Source organism: Nicotiana attenuata, chromosome 11 (assembly GCF_001879085.1).
Source record: "Nicotiana attenuata strain UT chromosome 11, NIATTr2, whole genome shotgun sequence".
Lineage (NCBI taxonomy): Eukaryota > Viridiplantae > Streptophyta > Magnoliopsida > Solanales > Solanaceae > Nicotiana > Nicotiana attenuata.
Window position 1 is genome coordinate 7,158,225 of NC_031999.1, and position 11,372 is coordinate 7,169,596.

Genomic DNA, 11,372 nt, shown 5'->3' on the forward strand with positions numbered 1-11,372 from the left:
AAGCCATAGTAGCCATTGCCGGGGCAGAAGAGAAACAAAAAAATCGGGCGCCAACCCAGAAACTTTCCCTATCAGACGGAGTCTCGGTAGCCGGTCTTGCTATCTTTTCTGCCTTTCGAGTTATTTCAGTGTGTCATCCAAATGTTTTTACTTTACTGTCTTACATTCTGATGTAAACCCTTCTATTTTTTTTTAAATATTCAAATAAATGAAATCAATATTTCATCATCCATGAATGTCTCTTTTCTTAATCTTGTCACCTTTCTTATTCTCTTTTCAGTTCTGTAAATGCAGATTTTAATAACACGACATGCTTGCGGACTTCATGCCCAGATCCTAAAATGCTGTCAGATTTCGAAATAATGAACCAAGAAGCATAATGTGTTGAAGATAAGGCTTGTAAGAAAATAAACAAAGAATTGAACCGAAAATGAGATTCCCTCTCTTCGGATCATTGTTGAAGCCGAGATCGCTGATGAAGATTCAGTCAAGATCCGATTGAAACATTGTCTTTGATTGAAGGAAAGTGATTGACCGGAAGCTACCATGGGCAGTTGTACAACAAAGAATGGCCCATGCTTACAACAAAAAGTACGTCCCAAGAAATTTGAAGTGGGGCAACTCGTCCAGAGACATATTCTCCCGCACCATGAAGAAGCTAAGGAAAAATTTGCTCCAAATTGCAAAGGTCCATACATTGTAACAAGAGTATTGCATAGGTCCATTGTATTTGGGAGACATCAAAGGAAATGTCCCCGAGACAACACTCAATAAAGGTGTAGTCAAAAGTTACTATGTCTCATTACTTGGTTTAACATTCTCTGATTGGCATGACGGAGGCTTTTTTTTCTCGCTACCCAAACACTATTAATCCTTTTGCAAACCCTTTGAGCCGGTTCCCTCTCTTTGATTACCCTCTTTGGAATCTGAAAGTTATTATTAAAAGATGACANAAAACCAAAGGTATGCGTCCACGCAACTTTGGATGAAACATTCTTAAAATATAAAGTGTTATTAATTATGTACACGTACGCGTGACATGATTCTTGACACACTAAGCAAAACGAATACACGTACGCGTGATTCGTTTCAAGATAATTCTATAATTACAAATAATCAAGCAATTAAAAGCGGTTTGAAGCAAAAGTTCATAAATTTCTCTAGAACATAAAATATCCAGAATTAGTTAAGCCAAGTATAATTATTAAAGCGACCGTGCTAGAACCACGAAACTCGGGAGTGCCTAACACCTTCTCTTGGGTTAACAGAATTCCTTACCCGGTCTTCTGGTTTCGCGGACTTTAAACAGAGTTAAATTTCCTCGATTTGGGATTTAAAATAAATCGGTGACTTGGGACACCATAAATTATCCCAAGTGGCGACTCTGAAATAAATAAATAATCACATTTCGATTAATGTCACTTTAATTGGAAAAACTCATATCCCCTCGGGAAAAAAGGAGGTGTGACAATTTATGTTTTCTTCGGACTATTGTATCGGATTTCATACTTTGTAGACTTATAGCAAACTCTGTAGTAGCTCATGACTTGTGACACCCCGGTTTGGGCTGTGTCGGGATGGTTTCCCTGGTTATTATTGTTGTTTCCGCATCTATGGCTATCTTAAACATGTTTTAGATTTGTTAATGTTAATTAATTGTTTAAAAAAGAGGTGTTTGCGTTGTTCTGGCTTGCCTTGTCTTCACGAGAGGCGCCATCACGGCCGGGTTCGGAAATTGGGTCGTGACAGTTCTTTTGCGGTCAGGACCTACGCTCGAAGTAGGGAACTGCATCACCAGCTTCGGGCTCGATCTTGGCTCGCTTGCTTCCAATGACACGTCTTTTTTTGGGGTCTCCAAATTACCAAACTCGGATTAATCCTCCAACACGCTGATGTCCGCACCATTAAAGAAGAGGTTGAGGGCCTCGTCTGCGGCCCGTGCCATCCGTTTGGTTTCTCCTTGATGGCTTGAGCCTCGACGAATAAGGACTCTGTATGGGACGGCGAATCCGTGATGACAAGGACTCCGGCGGCTCCCCACGAAGCAGGGGTAGCTTCTTGGGAGACCGTAGCCACTGGTTTTCCTTTTGGATCCCGAGCTAATGAGGGGTCGGCCTCTTGGTCACTTCCCCGAGTCGCCGCCCGCTCTTCTTCTTTAATGGTCGGCCCATGGGCAACGAACTCTAGGTCGTCATCTTTAGGATAGTCCCTGAGCCGATAGAAGGAGTCAGGGTCTGGTACCTGGGCTTGGAACGCTACCCTCTTCTTCTTGGATTCGACGACCAGGGAACCTGAAGACTTTCTCTTTCTTCTCAGCAACCTCAGGCTGTCTCAAAGCGGAGGGTTTATCGAGTGAGGACGAAGCCTCGTCTTTGTCCAATTCCTGGAGTCAGTGGTCTTGGGCAAACCTATGAAAGAAAGAGAAGGATTTAGAGAAAAACGGTTGAATATGTAAGTAAGTTCGGTTGGGAAGAGCACTCACCATGTTAATGGGCCTCACTTGCCCTTCGAGTGATTACGCCATTCGCGCTCAAAATACGATATCTACATGCAGATGCCCCTGACCTACTCTTTGAAGCGGGGAGTTGCGTTGGGGACTCGGGCAACCGCTACACTATGATAGAACCAAGCAATGAAGAAGAAGAACAAAAAATCCAAAAGAAATTCTAAGTACTCAAAAAGGAGAAGGGTAAACAACTTTTTAGTTATTGAATTTCTAATTAAATATTTATATATTATTCAATAATTTTTAAATACAAATAGAGGGTTCAAACGTCCAAACCATACCTATTACTCTATAGGTCTACTCTGGTTCTCATACTGCGGTAAATAATACTAAGAAACATTGTGAAAAAGGCATTAACTGGATTTGCGCAATATTCCCACTTGAGATTTCTCTTGTGAAGTTTACAGCCGCTGTCTCTCGAAATTTGGTGCGTTCTTTTACTTACCATCAAGCAGAATTATTACAATGGAGTTGTAGATTTAATTAACCAAAGAGCAAAGCCGTATACAAACCAAATAGTGAAATGCAGAGTATTAAAACATCATCCTGTAGAAGAAATAGAAAGAATATTCCTTCTTTGAAAGAATTAAATCCAAGATCTTGAAACTCCTGAGACTTCAATTCCATAAGTTTAGGTAGCTTAGTTAGATTAGACATTTGCAAAACGTTGCGAGTTTTTTTTTTTTTTTTTTAGTAACGTTGCGAAAGTTGATTTTCTTCCACTATATATGCTCATTATTTCATGCACATTTGGACGCTTGATTTTTAAACAGAAATTATACATGTAACATTTGGAACTAGATTTAGAGAAAAATACACATTATGCGCATGCATTGAATACGAGACTCCTCTAAACTGTATATGTATAGTTACTAAAAAATTTGTTATCTATGTATATATTGATACATACGTATATACTTATATAGTTACTAAAAATGACACCTTTAAATTCATAAGTAATGAATCTTGTGGTACTATACACTAGATAATTTAATATTTCAAATCCCCCTTTACATAGAGAATGTACTAATCAGAATTCAGACCCTAAATAATTACCATCCATCTTCTCCACTGAATAATAGAGTGTAAAATGTCAGAGATCTTGATATCGTCTTGTTATGGAATAGGAAAATATTATTCTCACTACGAAATCATTTGATTCATCTCCAACTGTAGTTTATTATGTTCGTATAATTTGGTATTAACATGCTCGATCAAGGGGACATAACTCATAAGCACTCCATATTCCTGTTCCCACCTTGTGCGCGGCAAGATATGACAACCCAACTAAGATTCACCATCTTAATTACTTTAATCATTGCTTAAGTACTAATTTAATTAATTACTCTCGACGACTAAAGGTAAATAGTATGTCTGGATATTAAGATCAAACATAAAGACGTACACTAATAACAATTATTACTCCCTCTATTTTAATTTATATGAATTCATTTGACTAGGTACGAAATTTAAAAAACGAGGGAATACTTTGAACTTGTGGTGTAAATGATGCACATATATTTTGTGTGATTATAAATTATTGCATAAAGGTAAATTATTTTCAAATGAAGAAGAGGTCATTCTTTTTGGCACGGACTAAACTGAAATAGGTTTGCATATATTGAAAGGAAGGGAGTAAAAGGTAAGATTCCTTCATCACAAGTTACGATAGGTGGTGAATAAAGGGCAATAGACAAAGTCACGTGGACCTTTATATGCATAGGGGTTTGCACGGAAAACTAGAGCAGATTTTTGGGTCCTCTTTACTTTTGAAAATTTTGAAAAAAAGAAATACGAAGGCGGCAGTGATCGTGTTAAAAGTGCATCTTGGCCCTCTTTATTTCTTTAAGGATTGAACTTCAAAAAATAATTAGACAAATTAGTACTTTTCCTTACCTACTTTAATGTTTCATCTGACCTGTTCAAAAGATTAAAAAAGAAACTAAAACGATGCAGAGGAAGAGCGGGAAGAGGAAAAAGTCACTTTCCCACTGTCGAAGACGTTGCTGCTTGGAGTTTGGTGTAGTAATACTTTGAAATCTCAAGTCTATACGTAGGAAATATAAGTATCGTAATAATTTTCCATTACAGAATACCCTGAGTTTGCAAAATGTCTTTTCTCCATTCCAATGGTATGGAGTAATTAATTTTCTATATTCTCAGTAAGTACTGAGGTCAGGAATATTGTTAATTTCGTGATACAGAAAGAAAATGGGATTTTTCTTACTCTTTTTATTAATACAACCTTCTTATAGTATATTCTCCAAAATCACAACCGTAAACATACCACCTCAAGGTTCTCTTAAACAATATTGCACGGCCTATATTAGTTCCTATACTCTAGAAGTCGTATTGAGTCATTAAGAGTTTTTCTTTTTTTCTTTTTTTTTGGTACTAAAGATAGATAGTTAAGATGGATAAGAATCTCGGAAGAACTAGAAGTTCAACGAGAAAATTAGTTAATAATTCGTAACGGAATTAGTAGCTGAATGCAAACAGTTTTCATTTCCAGCTATTCTTTAGCCAACTACTGTAATAATGGAAACTTCGGAGGGAACTAAAAAATGTGTTTGGGGGGTTGTGGGGGGGAGAGAGGTGGCTTTGAAATTGAAAAAGACAACGGTAATCAAATGTAGGCTAGTAGGCCAAAGTATTCCTTGTTATTTTAGGATGCACCAAGATATAAAAGAATTAAAGTGAATTGTATAACTCCTAATTTAATTTCGCGTATTAAATAACCTAGTTTTTTAACCTCAGAATTATAGATACAAATAGAAAGGAAAGTGTAAAATATAAACAACATAATAATTTTTACATGAAAAACTTCCTTGTTCAAAGGAGTAATTAAAAACCATTAATTACTTCAAAACTCAGTAACTTCAAGATAGCGATTTTAGGTTACAACAGTTAACCAAACCCAATTATAGCTAACCCTTTCGAGACTATAAACTGTAGCCTAGAAGTGAAACAAACTTTCAAGAATTAGTCATCTACAATTACACTTGTCAATAAGCAGACTAGATTGCAATTTAAGAACAGTTGACTCAACCTCAAACAACTAAAAAACTTCAACAACTTTATCTTCCGGAACAGGTTCTAACTTGAATCTTTGAAAGCACCTCTTGCTATGAATACTATTTGCCTTGAGTGATTTTATGTTTGTGCGAAACAGTGGTAACCTTGAACATCAGCAATATGATGCTTTAAATAGTTGCTGGACGAGATCATTTTCTAAGTTTAGCTCCAAAACCTAAACTAATTTGGTCAACTCTTAAAGAAAACAAATCTTAAAAGGATTTTATTTGCTTTCCTTAAAAAAAACTCCTTCACACGCTTTTCCTTTCTATGCAATTATTCCCATAATTTATGAATTCATATTGAACACAAATTCTTTCAGCTAGTATTTTCCTCATAGCTCATGAATAGATATTTCAACTTGATTTTTTTTTTTTTTTTTTTTTTTTTTTTTTTTTTACTTATTTCCGGAATTTCACAATTTTTATGTTCAAACACCCACTTAACGTTCCTGCATACATGTCTATATTAATTAGGCCGGGCTAAAAGACTATTGTTTTGCCATGAAAATGAAGCAGTGCAAAGATGTAATCCGTAATCCCTAGGCTGGGCAAAAGGTGGCGAGAAAAGAGAGAAAGCAAAAAGCCGAAAAAGGGAGAAAAGGTGGAAAAGAAGATGAGGAATCTAGCAACAGAGAAGATCGTGGAAATTATAACAATCAAAATTTGAAAAGGAGTCTGACTAGAATATGCAACTTTAATTTATAGATAGATTTCTTTTCATGTCCAAGACATGTTTTCATGGCTAGTGCGCCAAATGGTCCACTCTTTTTATTGATGAAATGGGGATTACATGAAATAGAATAGGAGTAGAATATTTGTTATTACATTTTGTTAAATCGGATATATATTTTGTACACGTGTGAGTTAGTATGTTAGTTAGAAGGTGATGTGTATATAGAGAATTAGTTAGGCAATGTAACAATAATTCTCTTCTTCGTTAATTTCAGAAATACAGAGCAAAGCTCTTTCTTCCTCTGTTCTCTCAATTCTGTTTAGCTGATGTTCTTCATTTGATTCACGTAAATCTTCATGGTATTAGAGCTCCAGATCGCGATTGCGAATCGAATCTGAAGATCCTGTTGAATTCAAAGTAATCTCAACCTTAAATCACAACTTGAGAGGAAGAGTCAACAATGGCGGCAAAAACAGATCTCGGCCACAATCACCCTCTATTTCTTCACCCATCGGACACCACCGGAGCTCCGATTATCTCGATTCAGTTGACTGGTTCAGAAAATTACTCCAACTGGAGTCATGCGATGGAGATCCAGCTGTTAGGAAAGAACAAACTAGGTTTAATCGACGGCACTCTAAAAAAGGGGGATTATAGTGCAGAACTAGGTTATCAATGGGATAGGTGCAATGCAATTGTCCCAGGGTGGATCATGAGCTCAGTATCAAGAGAATTGATTACTGGGATACTATATGCGAGGGATGCGAGAAAGGTGTAGGAAGATCTGAAAGAACGATTCGATAAGGTAAACACATCGCGAGTCTATCAATTGCAAAAGGCCATAGCAATGATAAGTCAAGGAACAGACAGTATCTCAGTGTATTTTTCCAAACTCAGAAATCTGTGGGATGAATTTGATAGCATGGTTCCTCCTCCGTGTGGATGTGCTAGATCGAAGAATTTCATTGAGTTTATGGAAAAGCAGAAGGTGTTGAAGTTCCTAATGGGTCTAAACGACAATTATGAACAGGCTCGTAGTCAAATTCTTATGACTAGCCCAACGCCAAGCATCAATAAGGCATATGCAATGCTTATTGAAAGGGAGAGTCAAAGATTTGTGGCTAACACTTCTACTGTGGGTGTAAAAGTCGACTTAGCTGCCCTGCTAGCTGGTGAAGGAGGAAATTATCAGAATTATCAAAAACAAAAGAGAAACTGAAATGTGCAATGTGATTTTTGCCACATGAAAGGTCATACAAAAGAGGGATGCTACAAGATAATTGGTTATCCTCAAGACTTCAAAAATAAGAAGAAAGGGAACACAAAGACTGCATATAATGTCCGGGTTGAAAATTTTAATCCTAACCTTGCAAGTGTTGATGATAGAAGATGAGAGATACCAGAAGCAATAAAGGAAGGAAATTGACAAAGAGCACCACAACTCACATCAGATCAATATGATTAGATTATGAAGTTACTCAACAAAGACACTCCAAAGGATATGATGTCAAACATGGCAGGTACAACTCATTCCTTTTTGGCTAAGATGTCAAAAGGCAGTTGGATAGTTAATACAGGAGCAACAAACCATATGGTAGCAGATTTAAGGATGTTAACAAATATTAAGAATATTAGTCCTACTAGAGACAAAAGAGTTCATTTACCTAATGGAGAGTGTACAATTGTGTCACATGTTGGGAATTGTAAAATCACAGAAACAGGGGAAATGCAAGATGTATTGTATGTCCCAGATTTGCATACAATCTTCTTTCAGTATCAAAGATAACAAGGGACTTACATTGTTTTGTCTCTTTCTATCCTGACTGTTTCTTGTTCCAGGACCTCTCAAATGGGAAAGTGAGGGGGATTGGTAAAGAGAAAGATGGACTCTATCTGCTAGTACCAAGAGCTTCCTTAAACACTGATAACAATGTACCAACAATCAAGGGGTTGAATGTTCAGACAACTAAGGAGGATATATCTCTATGGCACAAAAGGTTAGGACATGCATCTGGAGGATCCTTGAAGGAACTTCTGGGATATAAGTTGGAGGATTACAAGTGTGTAATAGATAGTTGTAATATTTGTCCAATGGACAGACATGTGAGGCAGTCTTTTCCATTGAGTAGTACTAGAACTACTAAAATCTTTCAATTGCTGCATTAGATGTATGGGGACCTTGTAGTGTTCCAACCTTTGATGGAAATAAGTTCTTTCTCACAGTTGTAGATGATTACCCTCGCATAACCTGGATCTTTCTCCTGCAATTTAAGAATGATGTTATGATTGTCTTTAGGTCATTCCTTAAGCTGATACAGACACAATTTAATGGAATAGTACAAACAAGTAGAAGTGATGATGGTGGAGAGTTTGTAAACTCAGCTATGCAGGATTTATGTACATCTATGGGGATAGTTCACTAGAGAACATGTGTTTACACACCACAACAAAATGGTGTGGCAGATAGAAAGCATAGACACTTCTTTGAAGTTGCAAGAGCCTTCAAATTTCAAGGTCATATCCATATGAAGTTTTGGGGCCATTGTGTTCTGGCTGCAGCTTATGTTATTAACAGGCTTCCATCACAAGCACTCAGTGGTAAGTCACCATATGAACTGTTCTTTGGTAGGAAGCCTTTTATTTCTCATTTGAAAATATTAGGATGTCTTTGCTTTGTAAGTGCACTACCCAGAACAAACAAGTTTGCCAGTAGAGCTGTTAGAGATGTGTTTATGGGATACTCTGGTGTCACTAAAGGGTACATACTCTATGACTTGGATAAGGACCAGTTCTTTATTAATAGAGATGTGGTGTTCAAGGAGTCCATATTTCCTTTTCAGGATATAACTGATGGTCCTAGAGACCAAATCAGGCCTTGTATTCCTAGTGCTACTAATGATGGTTGTGGTTTTGAAGATGTAAACACAGATGGCCCTGCTGCTGCATGGACAGAACAACTAGATGTTTCTGATAGTAATGCAAAAGACCTTATACAACATGCAGAGGATTTACAGGATTCAGACAGTTTTGCACAAGATTTGCAATATTTGGACAACATGTTGCAGGATGCAGATCAACACAATGCCACTGAAGTACAAGACTCAGAGGCCATGACCTTAGAGATTCCCGATCCACATGCAACACATACCTCCTAACACTCTTAGAAGATCATTAAGGGAACCTAAAGAACTAGTCTGGTTGACAGATTATGTAACCACAAGGAAGGCAGACAACACCGCCTTATACCCTATCCACAATTATGTTACATATGCTAATCTCTCCACTTCTTATCAGGAATACTTGGGTATATTTTCCTCAGTTGTTGAGCCTAGAACTTTTCAGGAAGCTTCTTAAGATCCAAGATGGGTAGAAGCTATGCAGACTGAAATTCAAGCACTGCAGGCCAACAACACTTGGGAACTGGTTCCACTGCCTCATGGGAAAACAACTATAGGTTGTAAATGGGTCTACAAAGTCAAGCTTAAGGCCAATGGTGATGTGGAAAGATTCAAGGCAAGGTTGGTAGCCAAAGGGTACAATCATAGAGAGGGCCTTGACTACAATGAGACCTTCTCACCTGTAGTGAAAATCACTATTGTGAGGACAGTCCTCTCCTTGGTGGCTATGCATAATTGGCCAGTGCAACAGTTGGATGTCTACAATGCCTTCTTGCAAGGAGACTTACATGATGAGGTCTATATGCATCTACCATAGGGTTTTACAAGTTAGGGGGAGTCTGGTTTGGTTTGTCAACTTGTAAAATCTCTATATGGTGTAAAACAGGTAAGCAAACAATGGAACTTAAAGCTAACAGAGGCACTGGTGCAGGCTGAGTTCAAGCAAAGCTGTTTAGATCATTCATTATTCATAAAAAAGAAAGGAGCAGATATAGTGGTGATACTAATATATGTGGATGACATGTTGGTTACAGGTAACAATTTAAAGCTGATTGAAGCTACCAAAGCCTTCTTGCAGCAGGATTTTAAGATCAAACACTTGGGAGAACTAAAGTTTTTTCTTGGCATGGAGTTCAGCAGATCCAACAAGGGTATTCTGATCAATCAGAGAAAGTATGCATTGGAAATAATTTCATACATGGGACTAAGTGGAGCAAAACCAGCCTGGACACCACTAGAGACAAATGTCAAGCTGACAGTTCCAGAACTGGACAAGCTGATGGGCACAACAGAAGATCAAATGTTGGCAGATGTAGGCCAATATCAGAAGCTTATTGGGAAGTTATTGTACTTGACTATGTCCAGGCCAGATATTGCATTCTCAGTACAAACCCTCAGCCAATTTGTGCAGCAGCCAAAGAAGTCTCATTGGGATGTAGCCATAAGAGTACTGAAATATATTAAAAGGGAACCAGGACTGGGGATCCTACTGAGCAGTCAAAATTCAAGTAAAATCAATATTTTCTGTGATGCTGATTGGGCCTCATGTCCTAACACTAGAAAGTCAGTATCAGGATACCTAATCAAGCTTGGAGAATCACTAGTTTCATGGAAGTCAAAAAAGCAAAACACAGTTTCAAAAAGCTCAGTTGAAGCTGAATACAGGAGCATGGCAAGTGCAGTTTTTGAAGTTGTTTGGATAACAACATTACTGAAGGAACTGTTGGATTTTGTTGTTTAATAACAAAAGAAATGTGAATGGAAAATGGTGGGAAAAAGAAATGGAGGGAAGTGAAATTTTGAATGAGTTCACTAATGCACTTTGTCCCTCATTGGTAAAAGGAAAGAAAATCTTTGTGTATATAAAGAGAAGCTCATCTTTTTGCTCTTAAAGAGCTAAGAAGAAGGCAAGCCTCGCGCCGTCGTCGTCGCTCGCTCGCTCGGCTCGGCTCGGCTTCGGATTCGGCTTCGGTTTCGGTTTCGGATTCGGATTAATATTTTTGGACAAAATTCTTTTCAAATATTTAATTAATTAATTAAATTAATTAAAGAAAATTCAATCCGGAATAACCCATGACTCGCGACCCGGTCCGGTCCGGCCCGTTTTTCTGTCCCGGATTATTTTAAATCCATTTTTAATTTCCCGCAAAATTTCCAACAGCCATGGCTGTTCTGAAACAGTGTCACACCTGTTCCAACAGCCATGGCTATTCTGAAAG

General features: G+C 37.7%; 1 protein-coding gene across 1 annotated transcript; it reads left to right on the plus strand.

The window, feature by feature from the left end:
* LOC109234681 lies at window positions 7,104-7,475 on the plus strand. The gene has a single exon (XM_019400748.1). It carries the CDS (start codon window positions 7,104-7,106, stop codon window positions 7,473-7,475), a length of 372 nt encoding a protein of 123 aa, XP_019256293.1.

Bases quoted from the DNA above. Each gene is read 5' to 3' on its own strand.
- LOC109234681 (XM_019400748.1), top strand. From the start codon at position 7,104: ATGATAAGTCAAGGAACAGACAGTATCTCAGTGTATTTTTCCAAACTC.